This window comes from Porcisia hertigi (assembly GCF_017918235.1).
Source record: "Porcisia hertigi strain C119 chromosome Unknown contig_6, whole genome shotgun sequence".
NCBI lineage: Eukaryota > Euglenozoa > Kinetoplastea > Trypanosomatida > Trypanosomatidae > Porcisia > Porcisia hertigi.
In genome coordinates this window covers 90909-116945 of record NW_027150679.1, presented here as the reverse complement: position 1 = coordinate 116945, position 26037 = coordinate 90909, and the positions used below count along the sequence as shown (strand labels likewise).

The 26037-nt window shown below is 55.8% G+C and overlaps 8 protein-coding genes across 8 annotated transcripts; all 8 read right to left on the bottom strand.

The window, feature by feature from the left end:
• Positions 1-456: 456 nt before the first annotated feature.
• Positions 457-2604, bottom strand: JKF63_07957 (uncharacterized protein; the record flags this gene model as incomplete). The annotated part of the gene is made up of 1 exon (XM_067903885.1): positions 457-2604. One exon carries the CDS (start codon positions 2602-2604, stop codon positions 457-459), a length of 2148 nt encoding a protein of 715 aa, XP_067752185.1.
• Positions 2605-4115: 1511 nt separating this feature from the next.
• Positions 4116-5540, bottom strand: JKF63_07956 (uncharacterized protein; the record flags this gene model as incomplete). Its single annotated transcript, XM_067903884.1, has 1 exon — positions 4116-5540. The coding sequence occupies one exon, from the start codon at positions 5538-5540 to the stop codon at positions 4116-4118; it is 1425 nt and encodes a 474-aa protein (XP_067752184.1).
• A 2408-nt stretch (positions 5541-7948) lies between these two features.
• JKF63_07955 (uncharacterized protein) lies at positions 7949-9172 on the bottom strand (the record flags this gene model as incomplete). The annotated part of the gene is made up of 1 exon (XM_067903883.1): positions 7949-9172. One exon carries the CDS (start codon positions 9170-9172, stop codon positions 7949-7951), a length of 1224 nt encoding a protein of 407 aa, XP_067752183.1.
• A 1992-nt stretch (positions 9173-11164) lies between these two features.
• JKF63_07954 (uncharacterized protein) lies at positions 11165-11806 on the bottom strand (the record flags this gene model as incomplete). The annotated part of the gene is made up of 1 exon (XM_067903882.1): positions 11165-11806. One exon carries the CDS (start codon positions 11804-11806, stop codon positions 11165-11167), a length of 642 nt encoding a protein of 213 aa, XP_067752182.1.
• Positions 11807-12740: 934 nt separating this feature from the next.
• JKF63_07953 (uncharacterized protein) lies at positions 12741-14732 on the bottom strand (the record flags this gene model as incomplete). The annotated part of the gene is made up of 1 exon (XM_067903881.1): positions 12741-14732. One exon carries the CDS (start codon positions 14730-14732, stop codon positions 12741-12743), a length of 1992 nt encoding a protein of 663 aa, XP_067752181.1.
• A 2230-nt stretch (positions 14733-16962) lies between these two features.
• Positions 16963-17688, bottom strand: JKF63_07952 (uncharacterized protein; the record flags this gene model as incomplete). The annotated part of the gene is made up of 1 exon (XM_067903880.1): positions 16963-17688. The coding sequence occupies one exon, from the start codon at positions 17686-17688 to the stop codon at positions 16963-16965; it is 726 nt and encodes a 241-aa protein (XP_067752180.1).
• Positions 17689-18731: 1043 nt separating this feature from the next.
• JKF63_07951 (uncharacterized protein) lies at positions 18732-20822 on the bottom strand (the record flags this gene model as incomplete). The annotated part of the gene is made up of 1 exon (XM_067903879.1): positions 18732-20822. The coding sequence occupies one exon, from the start codon at positions 20820-20822 to the stop codon at positions 18732-18734; it is 2091 nt and encodes a 696-aa protein (XP_067752179.1).
• Positions 20823-22119: 1297 nt separating this feature from the next.
• JKF63_07950 (uncharacterized protein) lies at positions 22120-24243 on the bottom strand (the record flags this gene model as incomplete). Its single annotated transcript, XM_067903878.1, has 1 exon — positions 22120-24243. One exon carries the CDS (start codon positions 24241-24243, stop codon positions 22120-22122), a length of 2124 nt encoding a protein of 707 aa, XP_067752178.1.
• Positions 24244-26037: the final 1794 nt, after the last annotated feature.

The following is a 26037-nucleotide window of genomic DNA, read 5'->3' as shown; positions in this document are numbered from 1 at the left end:
CTTGAGCCCCGATACCAGTGATAATTATAATGGGAGTATGTGCGGATGCAGGTACTGGGGGAAGAGGGGTGGGAGAAGAGGGGTGGGAGAAGAGGGGGGAGGAAGTAGCGGATTGAATGGCACAGCAGCGATGAGAGAAAGACCCACACAACGATTAAGTCCACTGCCCCACGCTTGCATGAATGTTCTTGCAGTCTGCAGCGGGTGGCAGAGATCAAACGCACTCCCTCGTAAACCTCAGTGGGATGGACATGCGAGGGAGGAAGACGAAGGGAGAGTGCCCAGGCACCCCCCCCCTCTCTCTCCCTCCCTCTGACAGAAAGCATGCGAAGGCGGACGCATCACATTGACACAGTTTGTATCGTGAAAAAAAAGAAATTATAAAGTGGCCGCTGTGGGCAGAGCGGCGCAGATGAGCAGAGGCGGGCAGAGACGGTGAGAGGAACATCATCGACGTCACGGCGGCGGCAACATCCTTGAAAGCTCCTTGACCAGGGAGCTCCAAGCGCTGTCGTCGATGTGGCACACAACATCCTCGACAGAAGCCGTCCGCGTAGCAGCTTCAGATGCGAGAGTGATGCCATCAACCGCTAGTGCTCGCGCACTGCGACGCGACGACCAGCGCTGCAGGTCGTCTCGCAGATAGCTCAGCTGCCTGTGCTTCTCGGTCAAGTCACCAGCTGCCTCGTACAGTTGTGTCGCTCTCCACCGCAGTTTACATAGGATGCGCAGTGTCCACAACACCTCCTCCACTTCTGCGGCAGAGGGAGCTCCGGCGCGGGTATCCAAACTCCGCAGACACGACGGAACAGGCCACGGACAGTGCCAGCTCAGGAGACCACGGGCGATGGGCAGCGCCTTCACACACTGCTCCGCCAGTGCCCGAAGCGCAGGCAAGGAAAACTGAGGAACGCGGTTGGGCTCCGAAAGAGCTCCACTGTCGAGACCTAGCTTCAGACCCGTCAAGACCGTTTGTGATCGGTTGGCAACGGCCACGACGAGCTGACGGCGCGCAGTGTAGAGCATCCACTGCAGCGGAGTGGGTTCTGATGTCTGGCCCCCAACGGCATCCAAAGCAATCCTCTCACCGTCACATTGCATGGGAGTGCGCAGACACGCTCTCCACTCCATCGCGACGCGGGCAGGCGCCACAGCGTCAGCGTTCGCAAGCGTGTCTGCCCAGTGGCGGGCGTGAACATCAGTGACCGCGTCATCACAAGACCACGCATGACAAAGAAGAATGTGATTGAAGTACGCTGGTGCACTGCGCACCTGGACAGAAGTTCGCACGTGGTCGCGTAAGGCCGACGAGAAAAAAACGCCGTGAGACTTTTCCGCGGCGTGAGCGCGGCTTCGCTCCTCACGAGCCGACAGGGGGAGTAGAGCGGCGGGACCGGACTGCGCCGCCACATCGTGCATCAGCACGAAAAGGACGCAGCGCTGCGCAGCGATGGCGCTGGACTGGTACGACTGGAGTGCCTCCCCCCAAAGAAGGCGCGCCCTGGCCAGTACCACCGGATCACCAACTTGACCCGAAATATGTGCGAGTTCCCGGAATGCGTCCGTGCCGTCCTCGGCGTGCGCCTGCGCGGGGCGCACGTGGCGCGAGTAAAGAACCCTTGCGAGATCCACCGCGTGGCGAACATCCAGTGGATGCGAGGACGTCACCGCACACGCTTCGAGCTGTACAGACAACACAGTGTGGCGCAGGTGCCTCTCCGCAGCGGATGCGGGTCTAGTGAAGGCTGACACATTCTTGTCGCCAGAGTCGACGGCAACGCTGTGCTGCAGTGAAACACTGAGAGCAAAGTACAGCGCCGCTTTGATGGCCTCGCCACAGTTCCCCACACATAGCGGAGGACAGACAGCGGCCAACGTCGGTCCAGCAGCGATAAGCGAAGCGGCCACACAAAGAACGAGCTCCGATGTCCATGACACCACCCAACCCTGACCCCGTGCGACACTGCCATCCTTTTCTGCGCCGCAGTGAGCATGTAATGCGCTCGGTGACGACGGTGAAAAGGATGTCGATAAACGACAGTGCTGCTTTATTACCGCCATGACATCACTGTCCAAGACAACATCGCCACCGTCCAAGTGCTGCTGTGCAAAGAAACCCAGCAAGTACGATAGTTGTGACCGTAGGGCGGCCATAGTGCACCCCGTTAACATGGATTTGGCCTCCACAGACAGTAAACCGTGCGTTCCGACAGGGTAGACCTGCAAAAAGGCGCTCCCACTACGCTCGTCTGCTGCCTCGTACGCACGGCAAAGCACATCGAGAGGAACAGGGGTAAGAAGGGGCGGTGGCGGCATTGGTGATGAGGCTTTATCGCGGTGGCACTGCGCTTCTGTGCGCGCAGCACGGAGCGCCGAGAGGTCCGAGGGCATACCAGACGAAGGTGTGCCGCGCTGGCTTATCCAATACCGGGTGCTACCAGCCACCACGTATGGCGCCTCAGGCCATCCCACCCACTCCTCGACTACGGGAGGTGAAGACGCACATAAGTAGACGTCGCCCAAGTGCTCCGTCGGAAAAGCCTCGGGCACGCTATCAGAGCCATCGCAACAGATTGGTTTAAGAACATACGACGTCCTCAACATGGCCAATTAGGGGGGGGAGTGCGTGAAGTGAAGCGAGGGATGGTGAAGATGCAACACACGAGCAACCTTTTTTTTTCTGCTGACGCAGAGTGTATATGGGAATGTCTCACCTCTCTGCTGGGGGTGGGGCTGGTAGTGATGAGATGTGGAGTGTGAGCAAGCCTGAGGCTCGTGTAAATGTGAGTGTGGGTGTGTGTGTTAAGGGGGGGGGGCAGGTGGAGGGGGACATGCCTTGCAAGAAAGCTGGCGGTGGTACTAAAGGTTAAGAGTCATCCAGCCACTGAGAAATACGGGGGTGCGAGGGATAAACTCCCCCATATTGAAGGGAGGCTCAATGGGAGACAGATGAGGCCAGAAGTGGCACATTAAACACGCAGTGCATTCTGTGCATCTTTGTGTGTGTGTGGTGGTAGGGGGGAGAGAGGGGGGGGAAGCCTCTGGTGTTGCTGCTACTGCCCCTTCACCACCCCTATCGTACCTCACTCTGGCAATCACATGAACTCACCCGGCCGATTCAGGTGATATGTAAATGAGTGGGGAAACAAAAGACGGGGAGGAGGGAAAAGGGAGAAGAGCGCCCTCACACCCCACCAACACCGACACACACACACACGCACGCACGCACGCACCCGCTCTTTTTCGTTTGAGGATTGAGAAAAGGGGAAGTCATGTAACAATAACTTTTTTTTCTTTCTTTGTTATGACGAGGTTCAATAAATGTAGAAGAGAAAACAAGAAAGGAGAAGGGGAGTGGAGGGCAAACGTCCGCTCGGCTTTATATGGATGTGTCGATGTGTGCGCCTGTGTACGTGTGCAGGCCTTGTTCACACTCAGCTTTTTTTTTCAAGACGCACACCTGCGGGCGTGCATCCACAAAGAATGAGAAGAACGCGCGGTGCTGTCGTACTCCCTCCTCCTCCTCCTCCTCCTTTCATATCTGGACTCGATTAATTAATGTGGTTGTCTCCACAACTTCCCTCCACGAACACGCAAAGGTGCTGCGACGATATATCCCCCAATCCCCCCCAACCCCAACCCCCCCCGCTCACCCCTCCCTAGAGGGGAGAGGAGAAGGGGTGAAGGGGGGAAATTTTGATGGGTGAGTTTGTCTGTGAGTGTGTGTATGCGTACGTGTTGTAGCGCCACCCGTGCGGACGGGATATTGACTTAGACGGACGAAAAAAAAAAAAGAGAACTCGCGAACAAAAACGGGCGGCGGGGCGGGGAGAGCACGCAATTTTTTTTTAAAAAGCGTGAAGGGGGGGAGAGGGTGCCGGAGGCAGGCGATGCGCAGACGAAGACTTTAAACAAATCAAACACAAAAATACCACAGGAGAGAACAACGACGCCTCGTTAAAAACAACAACCGGAAAAGGGGGAGGGGGGGGGACGGGGAAGGCACATACATACACAGCCACGCACATATTCATGATTGTTGCCAAGGATGAGAAAGGAGGTTACGCTGCAGAAAGTAATGGCCTTTGCATCCTGGTTACACGCAGCGTAACCCCCTAATCGGAGTCCGAGGGAGCCGCGACCTTTCGGCTCTTCTTTACCTTTGGTGCCTCTTCGGCGTCCTCCTCCGCCTGCTTGCGGTCGCGCTTGCGGAGGATGCGCTGGTACTGTTCGAGTGCCTCCGCCATTGCCGCCTTGTTGCTGGGAGGCTTGTTGCCCGTGTCAAAAAAGTTTAGGCGGGCCTCGACCTGTTCGCGCAGCTTATCACCAAAAACCGTCGGCGGGGCGTCCATGAAGCAGTCAATGCGGCACGCGAGCGCGGCCTTGTTGGCGAGGTATCGCGATATTTTTCCACGGTGCTCCTTCGCTGCACGCTGGATGAAGGAAGAGTGGAATATCAGGCCGTACTTGGGGGTGTTGCCCTTCTTCTTCTTGAGGGCGCGGAACAGCGCCTTCTCAGCGCCCAGGATTTGAATGGTGCTGGCAGGAGACTTGGCGAGGTTCGTGAGAGAGCCAGCCTTCGAGATGAGCTTCGCGCCGATGGTCTGCCCCATCAGCTGCGTGAGGTTCGGGGCAACCAGCATCATCTTGTCCACGAGATACTGCGCCAGGGCAACACGGTACTGGCCTAGGGAGGCAACGCGCTTCGCAAAGGTGCGGATGCAATCCCAGTCCACGTCCGCCATATCACCGCCCATCGACGTCACCGCCTTCTCGTACACGCGCGCCGCGAGGGCCTCGTCGCCTTCGAGGATGTCACCCAGCTTGGCCTTCACGTCCTCCTCCGAGACCTCCTCGAGAGAGCTGCGGCTGCCGATGAGGAGCGCCACATTGGCGTACTTGAGAGGCTCCGGGACCTCCTTGGCCAACTCGGGGAAGTGCCAGCCGTACCATTCCTTCACCCGCATGCCCAACAAGTTCACGCCCTTGTCCATGTGCTCCATCAGTGCTGATGCCTGAATGATCATGTTGTCGCTGCGGTGCACGTTAAACTTGACCTTGTTACGCGAGAACGCATGGCCGAGACCGCACTGCGCACGCGGCACGTCGCCCTCGTTGTGCTCCGGAAGAAGCTTCTCGGCATGGAGGCGGATGCAGCGGCTAATCTCGGCTACGCTCTCGTTGCACAAAACCGGGATGTTGAGCTCGTCGTGGATCGCACTACCCAGTTTCGGGTCCTGCACGCCCAACTCCCAGTTGGACTCATCCTTGGCGACCTTCTTGGCGAAGGCGGCAGTGAGAAAGTTATTCAGGAAGGTGCTGATCAAATTCTCAGAGATGCAGACGGCGTCCTCGAGTGCGTTTTCTGGAGACTCGAATGGCGCGAACGACACCAGCTTCACCCATGGTGAGAAAGTGCTGAAGTTCTGCAGCTCCTTCTGCAGCGCCACGTCCTCGGCGCCAATCTCCTCCGTCGTACGAACCTTGAAGATGGCGTACCCCGTCGGCGCCTCGTACAGTGTGTAGAGAGTCTTGGACATGATGGGCGAACAACCAACTGTGCTGAAAAAAAAACGTGTATTGGAGGAAGAGGAGGGAAAGAGAGAAGCAGGCGCACTGAGAAGTCAGCGAGATGTCAAAGACTCCTGCAGTTTTTTTTTTTTCACAACGCGTGAGAAGACCTTTTTAGTGTGTGTGTGTGTGTGTGTCGATTTTTATGGAGGTGACGATGGGAAACACGCAATGGTGCTCATGGTGAGGGAAGAATACAAAGAAGGGAGAGAGAAGGAAGAGGAAGAGAAAGGGGGAGGGGAGGGGGGGCGAGGATGAGATGCGCTTCTTGTCATAACACGACCTGACGTGCACGCTCCAACACACGTGTGTGCTGGACCTTTTAATCGCCTGGCGATCATAAAGACAATCCCAACATCATAGGAAGAAAAACAATGGGAGAAGAGACGCGGTGCTTGTCTCCATCTTGTTCACCCACCCCGGATATTCGCTCCCCCCCGGGGGAGAGAACCTCCGGACGAAGAGGTCTCCAAACTACAGAATTCATCCTATATGCCGCACTGGCTGATGTCTGACCACTGCCAAGTTGATTCGACCCTAGCGGTGCATGACTGCGTTTGTGTGTGTGTGTGTGTGTGTGTGTATGTGTGTGTGTGTGTGTACTTCAAGCGGGTGTAGATGACCCTGAACCACCTGTCCAAATGCCGACTTGCCAACGCGCGTGCTGGCAGCTGTCGTGGTTATACAACTATAAATATATATGTTCATATATTTACGTATACACACATACACATACATATACTTGTACATGTAATATAATATATATATATATGTGTGTGTGTGTGTTTGTCTTTTGAATGTGGCTTGCTCGTTATCTTGTGGGGAGGAGAGAACGGGAAAAAAAAGCGGTTCGTGTGGATCAACGCCCACCCCCGTAACTCAGAAAGAGGGCACAGAGAGCACAACAATACCCAAAAAAAAAAAAACAGAGCAAGAAAAGGGGGGAGAGAGAGAAGGGGACGCATGGCGGTAACATCGCGGCGCATTATCTTCTATTTTTATGAACCTGCACTCGTTTTTTTTTTGTCCATGGGAGAGACAAGAACACACTTGATGACTGAAGGCGATCTGCGAAGATGTCCCCCGAAGCGAAAAATGTTGGGAACGAGGAGGGGGAGGGAGGGGGGGGGGAAGAGGAGGGAAAGAGAGAGATGAAGCACAAGTCATATGAAGAGATAATTTTGTTCGTTTTCAAAGGGACAGTTAGGGAGAGAAAAGAGGGGGGGGGTCGGACCCTGAAAATCAACAAAGGAGAGGAGCATCAGTAGAAGGGGACATGGGACTGCGCAGCCAACAAAACAAAATGAGGTAGGACACACAACAGGAAAGCTGAGAGGGCGAAGCGGGTAGAGGGAGCGAAAAAAAAAACTGAGATGGGAGTGAAGGCGAAGACGGCAGGGACAGGGGGTGGGGGCAGCTTGGACGCTGAAGAACACTGAAAAAATGAATCAATCTATCACACACAAAAAAAACCGAAAGAAGTCAGACCCAGTTCTCCTCTCTCTTTTTTTTTAAGCGGAGTAATGGCAAAACAGAAAGAAAGAGGAGGTCAAAGAGAAGCGTTGCGGCAGTCTCGATACACCCCAACCCCACCCTGGCGGCGAAGGGAAGCAGGCAAACGGGCACGATAACGTAAAATCGGGGGTTCACACACACACAGAAAAAAAGATAAACATGCGTTTTTTGTTGCTACTCGCATGTGTGTATGTGTGTGTGTGTCTTCGTGTGCACGAAGATGCAAGGCAAGTGGATGGGTGGGGGGAGGGAGGGGGCGGCGGCCTAAGGGAGGGGCGAAATATATAAAAAAAAGACGTGAAGCACATTCGTGGCAGAGAAAGAGAAAGAGGGATGATCGCGGCAAGCGCACAAGGCAAAAAACAACAACAGAAACCAAAGCAGTCAGCGCACACAGAAATGGGTGTTTCTCTTTTTTGTCTTGTGGGGTGCACCTGGCGGGGCGAGTAATGGTAAACCTCACATTGCTTCAGTTGCGACGCTCAAAAAAAAAAAAAAGCAAGCTAATCATAGCGTATAGTGGTTACGATAACACAAGGAAGCCGAGACAATGCGATAAAAATGTGATTTCGACTTCGGGCCCCTGGCCAAGAGGCTTTGAAGGCGCGGGGTGTGTGTCAGAGAAGGGGGTTCGTTCTCCTCGATGGCTCTCTCTCCGCTGTTGTTACCCCCCCCCACTAGTCTTTTGGATATAAAGCCCATTCCTAACCAGTGAAATCGCACGTTGCACCGCCACATCACACACTCCGCCTTTTCACACGCACGGCGCATGACTCAATTGACCTCTTGCGGTCCCGACCGTGTACACGCACGGAGGCGATCGTGTTGTTTTTGCCTACTTGCTCGCTGCAGCAAATTCAGATCACGAACCGGCCGGCGCGCTACCTGCCACCTCCATGAGGCTGTGAGTCCGAGGCATGTGGTCGCTACCAAGCATCTGGTCGCCCTGCTGCTGTGCCGCCATGGCACGCTCGCGTGCCACCTCCTCACGTCTCTGGCGTAGGTTGTTGAAGCGCTCCACCTCAGCATTGAACATGTTGTGCATGTCACGAACGTTCGTGACGGACTCATCGAAATGGAATCGCTCGCTCATTCCCTCCGTGAGGTCCAGCGGGTCGAAAAGTGACTCGAAGTAGGGATGGCGGAGTGCCTGCTCCGTGCTGATGCGCTTTTGGGGGTTGAACTCGAGCATCTTAGCAATGAGGTCGAGTGCAACCGGGTCGGCTGCCGGCACGACCGTTTCCCAAGACCTGGCGGGTATGTTTGAAAGCGAGTTGCGCAAGTATTCGCGGGCACTGGGAGAGCTGAACATGACCACGTCCTCCAACTTTGGTGAGCCGACCACCTCGACAATTTTGTTTAGTTGATTGTAGAACGTAGAGCCACGGAACAGCGCCTTTCGATTGAACATCTCGGCCATGACGCAGCCCGCCGACCACACATCCACGAGTTTCGTGAAGCCCTTGAACTGCATGACGAGCTCCGGGGCACGGTACCAGCGGTGCGTCACGTAGTGGGTCTTGTTCGTATCCTCGGTGTCCTCCCGAGCAAGGTTGAAGTCGCATATGGTGATATCGTTGTTGTCTGCTAAAAGAATGTTGCCTGGGTGGAGGTCACGGTGGACCACACCGGCCTCGTGCAGCACGTGAAGGCCGAGCAGGATGTGGTACATAAAATACTGGATGTGTTGTGGCGAGAGGACAATGCGCTGATCACGAATGACTTGCGCCAAGTCCGTCCGCATGAGTTCAGTAACCAGGTAAAGCTTATGCGACGCGGGCTCCTCGAAGCGCACAAAGATATCACGCAAGCCTAAGATATTCGGGTGATGGAAGTGGTTCAGCAGGCGAATCTCCCGCAGCACACGCTTGCAGAGAAACGAGTCTGACAGAATGTTCACGGTACGGCCATCTGAGACGGTGTTGAACACGCGCTTGATGGCGACAGGCATCTTCTCACGATCGAAACCAGCGCACACAGCACCGTAGCTGCCGCTACTAATAAAGCGCTGAACTGCGTAGGGAGACTCCATCTTGTGAAGCTCCGCGATCAAATCTCGCACTGCGGCCTCACCCTTGGCCTGCATTTTGTCTTTTGGGGGTCGGGGGACGGGGGGAGGGGGGGAGGAGGGGGACTGGGGGATGCGCAACAACTTACGAAAATGAGATGATGATGTGAAGAGGAAGAGGAAGAGGAAGAGGAGGGGGGAAGGAATTGGGTGGAACGTCCAAGATCAGCGCAGTTGCAACGCACAGGGACGCGTATAGTCGTCAGCAGAGCGAGCAAGGAACCTTGGGAGGAGCGCTCGTCAAGATAAAGGAGAAGGTGAATACAAATAAACGCAAAGGATTTCCAGAACGAGCCCAGGAATACTGTAATGTGCGAGTAGTCAGAAAGTCCACTATTGGCTGATGAATAGAAGAAGGAATGAGAAAATACCCGCAGGAGCCAGCAACTATATATGTATATAAATATATATATATATATATATATATATATCTGTGCAAATTTTGAAGGGCAGTGGAGGGGGAAGAGAAGAGAGGGAGAAGGGGCAGTAAGCGGTTATAGTTGCAAAACTTTCAAAGTCAGCTGAAGGAGCACGCGAGACGCTCCTGGGGAAAAATGAGAGGCACAGTGTGTGTGTGTGTGTGTGTGTGTGTGGAGGGAGGGGGGGAGCGCAAAACAAAGAGTAAGCGGCTTTCATCTCTCTGGACCTCTTTGACACACGTGGGCCTCTCTCTCCCTCCCTCCCCCCCCCTCTCTCTCTCCTTACAGCACGCGCACTTGGCTCTCCGCCCACCCACCCCGAAAAAAAAAAACACACACAAGGGAGGGAAGGGGGAAGGAACAGTCTTGAATGAAGCGAAAAGTCCGAAAGATTCTCGCTGCTGTTGTTCAGGAGTGGAAGCTGCCATGGAGAAGGGAGGAGGGGGGGAGAAGGGGAGAGAAGGGGGGTGGGGGAAGAGTCGTGGTCGTCAAGCCCTGGCAGTCACAAAGAGGGAGGGGAACAGAAACGCACTTTTACCCTTTCTTAATTTAGTTTGGATGGGTGGATGAGGACTTCTACATTTTTTTTTTCGGTGGCGGTGGTTCAGCCACCCGCTGTGCACACAAAATCTCGCTCTGGAAACCAGCACGCGCGTATACAGTCTGAAAAGTCTGGGGGTGGGAGGGGGGGGGGTCATAGGAGGAGAAGAGGGGGACAGAGCAGGTTTGAGGACAGATGATCCGGCTGATGCACAGCGTCAGCTCGGGGTTACCCCGGGGGTGGACGGGTGCAAACGGTGAAAGGCATAGCGCCGAGAACCAAGATACATTCTGGTGAACCAAATACTCACACATGTCCTTCCCGCCCATCTCTGATACGGGAAAAAAAAAACTCGAGCCTGCAAAAGAGAGACGTGAGAGGTGGAGAGACGAGTAACAGTCGTCTCCCCTTGCATCCAAAAGGACGCGGTACCACACCCACACACACGCAAAAAAAAAGTTTGAGACGCGGTGCAGATGCCTCTTGCGGTAACATCTGGGGATAGACGCACATCGGCATGCAGAATCTCCAAAGACTCCTCTCCCCATATCCCCACCACCACTGCCACCCACCAGTAGGCTCGCATGACCCTGCTACTCATATTCTCCCTTTTTTCCCCCTTTCCGTGAGACTGGAAAGAAGACAGCATCGTTCCCTCCCTCCCTCCCTCCCTCCCTCCCTCCCATCCATCCATCCATCCCTCTCCAATGAAGATATCGTACATCGTTCCCGTCGGCAAAGAGGCAGCGAGAAGCAAAACAACCAAAGTAAAAAACGCAACAAACGCATTCGGACGCGCAACATATATATACACGCACAGAGACAGATGGGGGGAGGGGGAGGGGGAGGGTATAGGGAACACGGGCGCACGACAGAAAGAGTGGGAAAACCGGTGACCATTCTTTAGTGCCGCCGCCACACCACCACCACCACCACCATCAGCACTTCACGAGATACAGAAATTGCAGCTCACTCTTCTTGTTCCTTGTCGCGGTCAACAACGTGGCCGTGACGTTGAGATGCGCTCCATGAGCTCGCCTTCGTGGCAGCTCAGCCTGCGGGAGTGGGCGCAGGAGACAACGTGTCAACGATATCTGCACTCTCCAGCGTTGGGTACAGGCGAACAAGTCCCGGCCCCGTGCCGTTGTAGTACCGTCCCTTCCACACATGCCCCTGGACGTCTGTGTAGACACCCTCGCCGTGCATGCGATTCGCCCTCCACTGTCCGCAGTACACAGACCCGTCGCTCCACTGATATGATCCCTGCCCAGAAAAATAGCCGTGGGAAAATTCGCCATCGTATGCGTTGCCGGACTGGGTGAAGACGAGTCTACCACTACCGTGCATCTCGTCTTCGACCCAGTCACCCGCGTACGTGAAGGACGGGCACGTATACACGCCGTGACCGTGGCGAAACACAGGGGGGTCGCTCACCACCGCCGTGCTCGCCGCAGCTCCCGCAGCCGGAGACTGTGGCGACGTTGACCCTCCCTTGCTTTGCTGCGAAACAGAAGTAAAGCGGCCGCTGGAAGCCGGTGTCACCGAAACGCTGCCAGCGTCGGCGCCTCCCGGTGGTGCATAACGCCGTATCCCGCCTTTGTATTGAGCGCACTCCACTTCGTGCACGTAGCTGCCTTCCTCATCGACGAAGAGCGGCTCCTCCAACTTGACCTCTTTCCTCTTCGCCGGCATCGTAAAGACAGGGCGTGACACACCTGCGCAATTGTGCACACACACACACACACAGAAACGGTGCCGCCCTCAGGAGCGCAATATAGAGGGAGGAGTGCGTTCGTTCGCGATGATGACAGCAAAGGTCGAGGCGCCACGGGTGCTCTGCAGAGGAAGAAGGCCACAGCAAAAAACAGAAAGGGAGGAGGGGGGGAGGAAAACGCACTTTGATGGCCGCGTGGCAGGCGATAAGAGGATGACAACAACAACAAGAGCAAAAGTAGAAAGAGGGGGTTGGAAAAGAGATGCGAGGGGGTAGAAGAGACGGGGAGAGCACCAAGAAAACCTGAGAGAGGACATGGAAGAATGCAGGAGCGAGCACACACACACACACACACACTCCCCCTCAGCCAAGGAGAATGAGAGGCAAACAAAAAAAGAAAGATGAGGGAAAGTCGGACCCCCATCCAGTAATGCAAAGGGTACGTGATCTGTGCCACCTCGCCTCCATAAATTGATTGAGGGCGCGTGGCAGAAATCATCTTCGCTCGCTTCACCACTCAGTGGATTTTGTGTGTGTGTGTGTGTGTGTGGGAAGGGGGATGACCCTCCCCCTCCAAACAAAAAAAAACCGTGAAGAGAATCAGCGGGGCTGAGCGGCTTCGACCATCCTCTACATGCATCTCTCCAGCACATACAATCACATCGATGTATCTGCGTGCGAAGAAAAAGGACAGCCATAACGGAGGAGGAAGGGGGAGAGTGCCAGCAGAACATGACCTGTAGGACATAACTTTCAAGGAGGAAAGACGAGCCCCCAACAAAAAAAAACAAATCACCCCCACCTCTCCATCACCGCAGCTCTGGCCAACCCCGGTTCATGTGGCGGAGCCGTAAAAATATGGAGAAGCCCAAACAATTGTACGCACGCCTTCACGCGGTTACATCTCACGCTTTATAGCTGCAGTGTGACACACACCAACTGATCAATCGACTGTCGGTAGATCTGGACTGGTATGGACTTCTGCGTCACGGGCACGGCCTCCAGGGCATCCCGCAGTTCAGTGCAGTTGCAGACGGGGCGATGATCTACTGCAAGCAGCACATCGCCGCAACACACACCGGCGCGCTCTGCCAGCTCCTGTGGGGCGAGGGATTGCACACGCACTGCCCCCCGTCGCCCTAGTACACCGGGCAGGAGACCGGAAGGAAGGTTTACGGCGTCAACGCCAAGCACCGCAGCACGGGAGACCCGACCGGAGCCACCGGCCTCACTGGGAAAGGCAGCGGCAGTGGTAGAAGGGGAGGAAACACCGTGGTGCAGAGCACCGTCCAAAGGACCCTTGGAGTGACGGGCGCGACTTGCCGAACGAGGGGCAGCCATCGCAGTCGTGGCAGGATCGTCCACCGCTTGTCTCGGCGCCCTTGCGCGCGTCTCCTCAACAGCGCTTTTACTCATGCGCGAGTCGATGCATTCCTGTGGCAGGGGTGCCAAAGGCAAAGCCGCCGTGCTTGCCTCGTTCTGTGTATAAGAATGCTGGCGAAGACCAGGTGAAGAAGAGAGATCTGTCGGATGGGTAGTCATGGACGCTGACGGCTGTTGCGCCGATGCCAACGGCGCCGGAGTAGCACCTGCAGCGGTGGCGGTTGACTCTGCACTACCGCGCGTAGTAATGGAGCGAAGTGCTCTCACTGGAGCAGCAGCCGCGTGCTCACCGGCACTGGCAGCTTTCACGGTGGCATCGACGTGGCGGGTGTGCGTGAGGATGCGCGGAGATCTCGTGGCGCAGTTCACGGGTGAAATCAGTGATGCGTACGCGGCCTGCGCAGGTAATGCTCCGACTCCACCCAAAGAGCCGAGAGAGGGAGACGGCGGTTCGTGGTGCAGTTGCGAAAAGAAGTGAGGAAGCGGCTGTGATGGGGCATCACGACAGGAGTTGGTCAAAGCGTAGGATGCGACCGAGGTGAGTGAGCCACACAACAGCAGGTCGTCCTGCGGAATCACCGATGACCTGCTACTGAGTAGCACGGTAGCCGGGTCCTGAACCGCTGCCCCCTTTCCAGGGTGCGCGACTGCCGGCGGTGGCAACAGACCCCGGAGGATTTCTGTTAGACGCGCTCGCACGACGTCACCCTGTCGATCATCTAGGGCCTTCTCTAGCGCAACACACAGGGTAGACAATTCGCTCTTTGGAGTAAGACATGAGCCGGTCCCCTGAAGTACCTCGCAAAGGTACTCGAACCGGCACCGGGACAGCTTTTGCTGCTGCGAGACCCTGTCGACATCACGCTGCATGTCCTTCAGTTCATGTTCCATGTCCGCTATGGCGTTGAGAATTTGTTCGCGCTGTCGGCGACCCTCGTCACAGGGCGTGGGAACCGGCGAAGTGCAGCCCCTCTCGACGCTCCCTTGTTTTCCGGCTGGACTTGCCTCCGCCGATGCGCCCGTCGCCTCTCGCAAAGGTGCCAGAGGTGGAAGTGAGGCGCAAGACGGAAGCGGCGGCAAGCCGGCGCGTGCTGAAGGAGTCGCCGTCTGTGCCACCGACTCGCCTTGCGGCGGAGAGGGGGATGAGGCAGCTGCAGCAGATTCCACCTGAGCACCCCCCGTTTCCCTGTGCAGCTGACGCCGCACCTCAAGCGCAATCATTGCGGGCAACTCGCGACTGAGCACGTCATCCGCGTGGGCCTTGAGGAACATCTGAACCCACTCGGAGTTCGGAATGACGGTGCCGTGCGACGGCACCGCAGTGGTAGACGATGATGGCATGCAGCCTTCCTGAACCGCTTTGGCTTGCGGCGAGGCCCCCAAGGCATCCGACAAAAGCTGTGGCAGCATCGTCTTCTGGAATCTTTTCACCTCCTCCTCAATCATCAACTGTACTTCGAGCTTCGAGGCATAGCCGCTGAGGGCGCTGAACAAGTCGCTCTCGGTGAGAGGGGCGCTCATGTTAGCGAGACGGCCCGAGTGGGAAGGTAAGAGTACAGAATGAAGTAATCGCACCTCGACCTGTGCCGGGGGGGGGGGGGGGGGGAAGAAACTCAGAGTAAAAGACGCGGCGAACGCAGGGTTTTTTTTACGAGGGCGTTTCGTTCGTCCATCCGACCTCCCAGGAGGAGAAAAAAAGAAGAGCCTCAAAAGTGCTACTTGAGGGGAGACATGGAAGCCATCGCACGCGCAACAGCCCAGGGGCAAAGAAGTGTGTGTGTGTGTGTGTGTGTGTGTGTGTGTGTGTGTGTGTGTGTGTGTGTGTGTGTGTGTGTGTGTGTGTGTGTGAGAGAGAGAGAGAGAGAAAAAGAGAGAGGTGAACGAGCAACTCGCGTTGCAGAGCGGGAGCTGAAGTGTTCACACCTGTCCAAGTGGCACAAGATCAAAACACTGCGAGGCGCGCCAGTGGGAGGGGAAGGGGGGGGGCCTCGTGGCGCTGCTGGTTTGACCCCTGACACTTTTGTGCGTACGATCGCGCCGCGCCCCATGCTCTGAACATTTCCATGAACTGGGCGACGCCATTGCGCGCCACAGAAGCGGGCCGGCACAACAAACCACACGTTTAGCCGCGTCAGCCCTTTAGTTTTCCAGTGCTCTTTTTCTCTGTAATTTCTTTCCTTGTCGCCCCAGATGAGTTATCTCGACATACGTGGAGTGGTGCTGCAACGGATGTGGAGATGTCCTCCATCATGGACAGCGCCACAACTGCTGCATAGTGACACCCGCCCCGCCGCACCTCTCACCATCCCCCCACGCACACCAAGCGCACACAGAAAGACACACACACACACGCGCGCGCGCAACGCAGAGGTGGTCGCACCACCCCACGTATGTCGAGTTGGAAAATACGAGAGAAATGGAGTAAAAAAAAAGGTGAATGTCCAAATACACATCATAACATTTGGCTGCTGAAGAATCAAAAAGCCTTAAGACGCTTTACATGGGAACAACTTGACCACCTGCGTTATACCTAATCACTGTGTGTGTATGTGTGGTGTGTGTGTGTGTGTGTGTCTCTGGAGGGGGGAGGAGGGGAGATGCAGCCCCCCGCTCCCTTTTCAAATAGCAGCGAGAGGCACATGAATCAACACAAGGACAACACACACACACACACACTGTGCGGGACCGGTCGGATGGAAACGTGGCGCACAGCAAAGGGAAACACTCGGAGAGCATTAACAGAAAAGAAAGCCCAAGAGAAAAGGTATCAGCTTCATGAGGGGAAGGTGGGGCGGGCGGACGGACGGACGGACGGACGGGCGGGCGGACGGGCGGGCGGGGGGAAAACAGCATGAGCACATAAAAGCACCGGGAAGAGGCGGTGGTGGAGAGGGGAGGAGGCAAGAGGAGGGGAAACGAAAAAGCGCTTGGAGGGGGGAGGGGAAGAACCATCACGACGATGTAGCTGCTGCAAATGAGCATCGTCGCTGAACTCCTCGCACGCACCCGTAACCCCCCCCACCGCAAACTGTCCCCACACTAGCACCGGAACCCGAGCGAATACATCTGTATACAGTAATAAAGGAAAGGGGGAATGAAGAAGAAAAAAAAAACTGCGCCGGTACCCCGCACGATTCGCACACTGTCACACACACACACACAAATGCATATGTGTATGTGTATGTGTATGTATCGAAAAATACAGCGAGAAGGGTCGTTGTGGCATGCAGTAAAAGTCAGCAAGTTTGGCACAGTTGCAGCCTGCGCATGACATACGGCCCGATAGCACCCGACATTGACATACACGGGAGTAAAGCATGCGTGAGATGAGGAAAAAAAAGAGCGAGGGAGGGGGGTCAACACGTAAGGTGCGCAAAAGAGTTCAAGAACAGTGGAGAGAGCAACGGCTGAGGTCACAGGAAATACTTTTTTTTTGTAGGGGGTGGGGGTGGGCCGGGGGGGTCGCAGAAGTAGAGACATTCATGAACAAGCAGACGAGTGGTGCGAGCAGACCCAAAAAGGCACATGACACTGTGCACAGTGTAGGAGTGCTGGTTGAGGGGGTTGAGACGGGGGCACCAGCACGCGCATGAGGACAACACACTTCTTGGCAAACGAAGGTACCTATAAAACGTGAAGGATGTCACCGTACAAAAACTGCACGGCGTCCCTCGAGCACTTCGTCGGACCACCACCACCACCACCCACCTACCCATCCCCCCCCCTCCGTCTACTGCCATCACGAGCGACGCTAAGGGTCCAGACTGGAACGCTGGCTGGGGTGAGCAAGGTCATACTCCTCCAAGCGCCTGCGCACGTGCTTGGCACACTCCTCGGAGCACACCAAGTGAACAAACGGAACGTCATGGTGGTCCAGGATTCGGTGAAAGGTGACAAACACGTGGTAGTAACGAGAGTGAATGAAGCAGGAGCTGCACATCACAATTCTCTGTGGCGGGATGAAGGTCACTGCAGCCGCCCCTTCAACAGCCTCACGGGTGCAGAATGGGTTGTTCTCCATCTCCAGAAGTCGAAGATGAGGGAGGAAGAGGAGACACCCAGGCAGCACGCGGAACTTGTTGTTACCAATGTGGAGCTCATTCAATGACTTGAGCTGCGCCATCTCCGGTGGCAGCCAGTCCAGCATATTGTTGTTCAGTGTCAGCCGCTCAAGCTTTGTCAAACGGGAGATCGAGAAGTCAACGCTACGAAGTGAGCAATAACTCGCGTTAAGCCAGCGCAGGTTCGTCAAGGCAGTCACGCGCGGGGAAATACTCGTGAAGCGGTAGTTGTTATCTACATGAAGAATCTCCAGTTGGTCGCGCAGCGCAACGATGCCGCGTGGGACATCGGTACACTCAACGTGGTGGCTGAAGAAGAGTGTGTTGGTCCCGTCCCTCAGTGCCAGCTGCACCTCTTCCTCGCCAGGGTCCGCGTTCGCCTGCGCCGAGCGAGGGGCATAGACGGGGCACAACATCGCCGGGAGCGATATGGTGTGTGAGTGTGTGCGTGTGCTTTTTGGTTAACAATTTTGCGTGCGTGTTGCCCACGGTTATTAATGGGAAAAGAAGAAAAAAAAGCGGAGGAAGCAGAAAAGGGGGGAATGAAATGCCGCTTGTACTCCTCGAAGAGGGACTTCAGAGTGTGCGGTGTCTCAGACAAGAAAAGAAAACACCACAAAGCATCAAGACACGGACAGACAGACAGAGAGAGAGAGAGAGACAGAGAGAGACGCACACACCAAGAAGAGAACCAAAGGGGAGGAAAAACGTAGGTGTAACTGTGATGAAAATGTGTGTACACACACACACACGAGGGGATGAGGGGGAGGGGAGGGGGAGGGGGAGGAAGAGCACCAATAAAGGAGAATGGTCATCGTGGACGAATATGTATATGGTGGATGGCACACGGCGCGCGTATTGAAAAGAGAAAGGGGAGCAAGGGGAAGAAAGCAGTACTAGTAGGAGTAGCAGCAGGAAAGATGGGATGTGCGTATGGAGGAAGCACGCGACGTTGTGGTTGAGAAGGAAGCGGCGTCACTTCCCCAAAAAAAAACGACACCTACCCTGCAAAGCACGTGCCCGAAGAGGGGGACGTGGAGTAAAGGAGAAGGCCACGTGCAGCGGCAGTGAAGGTAAAACGCACACACCGACCTTACATGACAGTGTCACGCGCCCACACGCGCGCACGTGTACAGTCATCTTAGTCAACAACAGAAAAAGAGAATGAAACACGTACGGGTGACACCGCTGAGTTGAAGACACAGGCCTAGAGTCCGTTCTATTTTTTTTCCCAGTGAAGGAACAGGTGCACCTACTCCTCCTCCACCAGCGCAGCCCGTCGTCATCATCATCATCATCTCCATCCTTCGCATCTGTTGATAAAAAGTACATCAATGAACTTTGTGTAGCCCCCCTCCCAACACACACACACACACACGGCCGACCTCGAGTCAGGCAGTACCTTTGGGATTCACAGTAGCACCGCACACCAGCGGCACTGTCCACCAGACCCTCTTTGTTACTGCGCTCCGTGCCCCGACCGTGGCGAAACAATTTGGGTGAAAGAGAGGAGTGAGGCCCCGAGAGACCAAGCGGTCTCGTACCCACCAATTTTTTTGGCGACGTGCAAAACACGATCCTCCGGCACCTCGTACCCGTAACGCAGAAGTGCGTAGACGTAGGAGTAGTACATGCACTCGTACTCTGGTTTCAAGCTGCTCAGGTCACCCTTGGCGGTCCTCTCGGTGATACGGGTGAGGGACAGGGCAGCACAGTGGCCTTCAGCAACGTTCGCTATGTCCGCCAACTTCACCTCGAATTTTTCATCGGACACAACAGCCCCTGTTGGCAGCAGAGAGCTATTCGCCAACCTCAGCAGATCAAATAAGAACGAAAACGCGTAGATATCACCCGTGAATCGGGCGAGCGGCGGCTGAGGAACACCGGCTATGCCGCAGTGGGTCGCCTTACACGACATCCCCACCCTTTTTAGCAAGCGATCACGGAAAAGACTGGCGCAGCCCTGCAAATTGGGCAGCGTGACCGGTTTCCCGGAGGCACCGTACTTCGTATTTTTTACCCCTAATGAGTCCTCGTAGCCGACCGCGAAGCAGGGGAATGCAACCACCGCCTCTTCGTCTCGCGGCGGCGGGGGCAATAGATTAGTGACACCGTCCACATTGTCCTCATCTGTTGCCATGTTGCCCGCAGAGAGCGGAGAAAGTGAGCAGCTACCACCAGCTTTCTCTGGTGCCCTTGTCGAAGCGGTCATTGTAGCGCGAATGGCTCCACCTCCCGGTTTCTCTTCGCGCTTGCCCTGAATATTGACAAGGAGCTCCCTGGTCGCTGCGTGGAGGCCGTAGCCCTCATAGCTGTGCTGGTACGCTCGCACATGTCGGTTAGCAAAGCTTGCCAAGTAGCGAAAGTCCGGGTGCACTGTGTTGAACATCTCCTCCCCGGGTTCAAAGACAATTTGCGTGGAGCCGCCACCGATGTCGATGATGGCCACCGTCGAAACTGCGACCGCCGTACTCGTGTTGAATGCCCCCAGCAAAAAGTTCACCGCCAGCCACGCCAGCGGGCCCTCCTCACGGCCGTCCAGGATGCGAACCGGAGCTTCGCCGCGCAGCCAAAACACCTCGTGGCGATAATGTTCCCGAATCCCAGCAAGAATCTTAGCGGCCGCCTCGGCCCCCAACATGCGCAGTCCCGCGGTCGCTTTGAACTCGATCGGTGTGCATACCTGCAACTCCGCCGGCACATAAGCCTCGGCCTTCAGGAAGAGATCCGACAGCACACCCGGAGCCTCCAGAACCGGATTGGCCAGCTTGCTGAGAGCCACGTGATTCAGCTCAAAGAGCTCCTCGACAAGGTCACTTTCGCTTAGGACATCCCGCGTCACGGCAGCGGTGTCCCCCGTTCCCCGTATGGCGTACTTGTACACATGGACACGATTTCCAGTGCTGCCAATATCGAACACGACGGAGTACCTGACGGTGGAGTTGGTGCACACATCCCCATTCGTCGCGACGCGGCGCGCCGCATCCGTCTGAGCGCGCATCTCCTCCGTGATGGCTCGCTGGAGCGCGCGAATGTCATCTTGGCGGCGATGCTGGTCGGCACCCAGCGAATCCTCGGTGAGCTTTTCGTGCTCAACCCCAAGGTTCCTCCGCCTCGCCTGCAGCCACTGAATGTACAACGTGGGCTTCTGGGAGGCGGCGCCAGATAAAATACGCCGCCCCTCCGCAAGGGCATCCCTACAGGCCCGCAGCAGGCCACGCGACGACGCGGCACGCTCACGATCAATCGAAATCATGCGAAACAGATCTTCTTTTCGCTGCATCAACTCCCTAATCGCCTGCGCCGACGCCAACACATTGCTCTGTAGAGCCGCGTTGTCCTGGCGGCAGCGTGCCAAGAGCTTCTCATTGCTACTCACGGCAATCTCCGCTAGCTGCACATCATGAGCCTGACGTCGCTTGGCAGCATGACAGCCGACTCCGAAAGCGAAACAAAGGAAAGTGGCAAACAGAATGAAAACGAGGCCCAGCACGACGACGTTCACACCAACGGTGAGCTCGCCAAGTTTGGCGCGACTCTTCTTCGCCATGAGAGATGCCCTTAAAACGTTTGTGCTCTTCCGCCGAGGGAATATACAGGCGAGATGGGGGGGGAGGAGAGGGGAGAGAAGAGGTGAACTACCTCGCACGTAGACACACACACACGCACGCACGCGACACTGTCACACAAGGAGGCTGCTTTCTGTGGCTCTCGCTCTAAAGGAAGGGCAACAAAAGAGAAGGCGCGAGAGAAGTAGTACTAGTATGAACACGTGTACACCTACAGACACTTCTATAGATGTGCACAAGTATAGATGTGTAGGCGTACGCATCTGTGTTGGACAACAAGAGATCGGGTTGGGGGAGGGTAGGAGAGAGTAAGGGAATTGGGTTTTCCCCCCGTGACAGGGTTGATACACCCCCCCCCCTCGCCGGCATCAGGGGTTTCGTTATGCCTCCAACACGCGCACTCGGATATATGACATGAGTGAGCCAGACTTCACACACTCTACCATCATGGCGCCTGCCACTCGGGCTCATCGCGGGGTGCCAAAAACAGAGACACACACACACACACGTTACAGCAAATGCTGACGCAGTCACCCCTCAACAAGGACATTGCCCCAGGCGCAACATGAAACACAGCGCCAGAAGACCCCCCCATCCATCCATCCATACACGCACAGACACGGACACAGAAAAGGCGCACAACTAATCAATGGGACTGGTGCACAACCGGACATTCGCCTAAGGGGGAAAGAAAAAAAAAAAGGAGATAAAAATCAACATACAAGGGGGAGGGGAGAGGGGATGTGAGGGGAGAGGGGATGTGAAAAAGGGGGGAGAAAGGAGGAGACAAATATGCATCATGAGGCCACATCACGCAACAACGACGGATATACACGAAGACGCCAATCCATCACACGCGTACACACTTGCGCGCACACAAATGAGAAAAAAAAATCTAAATGAAAAAGAAAGAAGAGACGGCGTGGAAGCGTGCATATAAACAACACAGAACAAGGGATAAAGCGAGCCGAGAGCGGGGGGGGAGGGGGGGGGGGGGGGGGTCATTGGCACACAGAAGGGCAAAGTCCCAGCGCAGCTTCTCTCTTCTCCTCCTTAGGAGTCATGCTGGAACGGGAGGGAGAGTACCATGGTGTACAACACGACACTATGCACCCAGCATCCCCGTTCCATCACGAACTATGTCTCCCCCAGCCACAACAGCCCCCCACCCCACCCCACTCCCAAAGTAGTAGAGTAGATGAATGAATGCACACACACACACACACACACACACAGAGAGAGACGCGGCCTCATGCATTGACAAGAGCGGAGGCTCTCTCACAGGGTCTCTTGGGCTGTGTTCATTGACGTAGCGCATAGGGGTGTTCCCTCGGCGGGCGTCACCGGACGCGGGGCAGCCATACGGGAAGTGTTCTGCACAAGCAGTCGCGCGCGCGGGGTGCCCTCGGAGGATATCGTTGTCTCGTCACGGCTACCCGGCGCATTCGATGGAATTAAAGAGGAGAAACGGCTCGGTGTCCCCATCACAGCAGCACCTGCCTGGGCATCGCTGGGCGACGTGCAGCGCGCCAGGCAGGATGAGACGCTCCTGCCGCTTCCTACGTGGTCAGGCCGGCTCCTGGCAGCAGCCGGGACGCTGGAGACGCTGCTCATCGGCAACATGAATGAATCCTGCGAACGGCTCTCGAGGTCCTGCAGAGCGGGACCAGAACACAGCCGATTTGCAGCGGGCGACCCGGAGTTCCCCCTACTGGCCATTGTGCTCACAGCGCGCACCATGGGCGTGGCGCACGTGCTGCTGGTGCCTGAGATGAGGTCGCCGCCCAAGCGCGCGCTATTTAGATGTCGCTCCACCTCCATCTCCATCGCTATTGCTTGTGCTGCCGCCGCCTCGTTCGCGGCGGTGCTCGTATCCTGCAGTTGCTGACGAAGCGCCTGTGTGCGGAGCTGCTGCTCGATCCGTTGCTGCTTCTCCCGTGCGAGGCGCCGCTCCAGACGCACGCGTGTGGCCACGTATTTCTCCGCCTTGGAGAGCGCTTCCGCCCGCAGGCCCTCGGCTGCCACAATCTCCTCCTCCAAGTACCGAATCATCGCAGTAGGGTCGTATGCGACATCGGCGGTGGTGGCGGCATTGGTGGAGCTCGCTACGCTCATGCGACTGCTGCTCCGCTCGTGCACCACAGCAGGAGCGGCATTGCCCCCGGGAGCAGTGAGGGGTGGCGGTGTCAAATCGGCAACCTGCGCTCCCAAACAACCGGTGCCGGTATCCGCCGAGTCGCTTTGGTCCATCTCTTCCACCTCCTGCACAAGCTGCTCCAGCTGCTGCAGTGAACTCGTCTGCTCCTCCAGAGCGTGGTCAAGCTGCACTCGCTGCGCGTGCAGCCTCTCCAGGCGGCGCTGCAGGCGGTTGGCTATTTCCTGTTCTTCGTGCCGCAAGTGCTTTGACAGCTCATTGATACTCTGTGTGGTGTTGCGCAGTTTTGCATCCTGCGAGGCCTTCTCAGCCTCCACGGTACACAAGTGACTGACCAGTTTACTACGACGGCGCTTCGTGGCTTCGAGGCGTCGCAGGAGCGTGCTTACAATGCTCTCGTGGCGTCGTTCAAGGTCGGCGTAGTTGGCGCGCATGCCCTCTTGTAGGGTCGCCAGGGATTCACGCAGTCGAAGAACAGACGTTTGTAAAACCACGTTGGTCGCTCGCATGTGTTCCACCTGCTCCTCCAGTTGTTCGCGGGTTAACTGATGCGCCTCCGCCTCAAAGTCGTGAACCGTCGGAGGGATCGGCGTGGCACCGCTCTTGGTCTCGTTAGCCGTTGACGGTGGCTCCGCGGACCCCCGCAAGAGAGCAATGGTACCGTCACGCGGTGTGCAGAGCGCTGTCGTGGAGACGCTATGTGCAGCGCTGTGCTGACTGAAAGATAGAGAGTCGCCATCCTCCACCAGGCGTGGTGTCCTGAGTTGGGGTCCGGGGGCATAACCTGGCCGAGAATCCACGCCAGTATGGGTGGAGGGCCGGTACTCATTGTGTCCATCATGCGAAGATCTTGGTGTTTCAGAGGCACTGCTGCGTGCCCGATCACGCACGCACAAGGCAGCAGACATGCCCACACCAGTTGCGTTCATGCGGTCCGCAATCTGTGAGTGCCGCGAGCTATCACGCGTGGCTGCAGCACTGGACACAGAGCGGTGCGTTGAAGGCCACTGCAAGGAGCCACTCGGGGTGAGCTGCTGGTTCTCCAACATGGAGGCGTGACGGATGGGCGTGCCTGCCCCCTGGAGGAGATATCGCTCATTTGTGTTGGAGACAGAAGGTGTCAGCAGCGGTCCTTTATCGAAGTTGCTCGCTGCATTGGCGCTGGTCACGGTTGTCTTTGAGTGCGTGTGCGAGCTTGATGACGGCACCATAAGTAGTGGTGGTGCCCGATGCTTGTGCGAATCCATCGTGGGAACCTCCTCCGCCTTGTTGTGAGGGGGCCAACCGGTGGGAGTAAGCGAGTAGGCCTGGTTACTGTTTTTTGCCCTTGGAGCCGACGTGTCTACAAAACAGTCAAACCAAACCAACGAACTCCACCCCACCTCCCTCTCCCTCGTTTCCTCAGAGAAAAAGTCGCTGCAAACGTCCAACTCCCGTAACACGAGTGCTGCCCCCTTCCCTTCTTTTTTTTTGTCTGGGGGGGGGGGTATCCGCCCTCCCTTTTTTCGTCTTTCCTTGAAATTCAAAATCCGGGAGTCGAAGGAAAGAAAAAAACGAGGATTACGTGCCACACCTACGTGGAGGTGATATTCTTCTCTGTGAGTGTGTTGTGACGGTATGCGTTATGCCGCGGGAGGAGGGGAGAGGAGCGAAGGTGTTTGACTAGACGAATACACACCGATGCAGCCCTCACACTTTTTCGCTTCCTTTTTCTTTTTTGCTTTCACGTCCTGCACGTTTGTCGATGAAATGAAACACACAAGCAAAACAATATGTGTTGACTTTACCGGTGTGTGTGTGTGTGTAGGGGGGGGGGAGGGGGGGGGGAAGAGGAGAGAAGAAAATGTGAATATCTCTGATATGTATGTGTCAGAGAGAGAGAGAGCCGGACACCAGTGTGTGTGTCGGTGCCTAGGCAGACGCAAACAGAAAACGAACACGACGAGGCAGCGGTCGAGGCAGAATAAAGAAAAACACAAAAAACAAAAAAAGAAAGAGAGAGATCTCCCAAAAAAACAACAACAATAATAACAACAATAACAACAACAACAACAATATATAAATGCAGAGCGCGAACGTAATGGAAGGTGGCCCACCGCAAAATGAATCAAAATCGATCGGCAAGGAACAAAAGAAACCACGCGAACGCCAGTAAATGATCAAAAAAAAACGTCACACGAAATACGCGACAGCTGCACTGTAAGGCGCAGAGGGGTGAGACGTGCCACTTCACTCCTTCGCTTGCAAAGGAAAAAGGGAGGGGAAAGGAAAAGCAATGACGCATGCGCGTATATCGAAGTAATCTCACACGAGAGGAGGGGATACAGGGCGATGTCAAGGCGTTTTAGCTGCTTGAGTTAGCCCGTGTGTGGGTGGGTGTGTGGGTGGGTGGGTGTGGGTCAGTCGGTCGATGCGGCCACACGCCCAATTCGTCTTGGGTAAATGAAAACGTCCAAAAATAAGAAAATGGAAAAATAGGGGAAAAACACTCTCTTTTAAATAAATAAGGGCGGCCACCAAAAAGTAGCAGCAGCAGTAGTGGTGGTGATGACTTCCTGTTTTGTTCAATGCTTTTGCTGGTGTAGTAACCGTGGCGTGTGTGTGCGCGTCGTGGCTGTAATGTACCGCTGCTCTTGGGGTGAGGGGGAGAAGTCGGAGGAAGGGGGAACGGCACATTCGAGACAACAAAATTTTTTTTAACGCAACAAGCGCGCATTCGTGGGAAAGAAGAGCCGAGAGAAACAAAAATTGAAGTGGGGTCAAGAGGACGACAGCCAGGTGAAGGAAGAGAGAAAGAGAATCAAACATCACTTTGCGTGAGTTTACCGCCTTGGGTCGAGGGACAACAAAGGTGGTGACAGAAGCCAACGTCAGTGGGCCGCCTACCTCTCACTTTGGGGGGGGGGGGGGGGGGGGTCCAAGACAACACCTGAGAGGGGTTGACGCCTCTTAGACTTCTCCAAAGCAGATGAAAAGATGATTCGTTTGTGTGCGTGTATGAGAGAGAAAGCAGAGAGAATTTACTGTTAGGTGGCCTCACC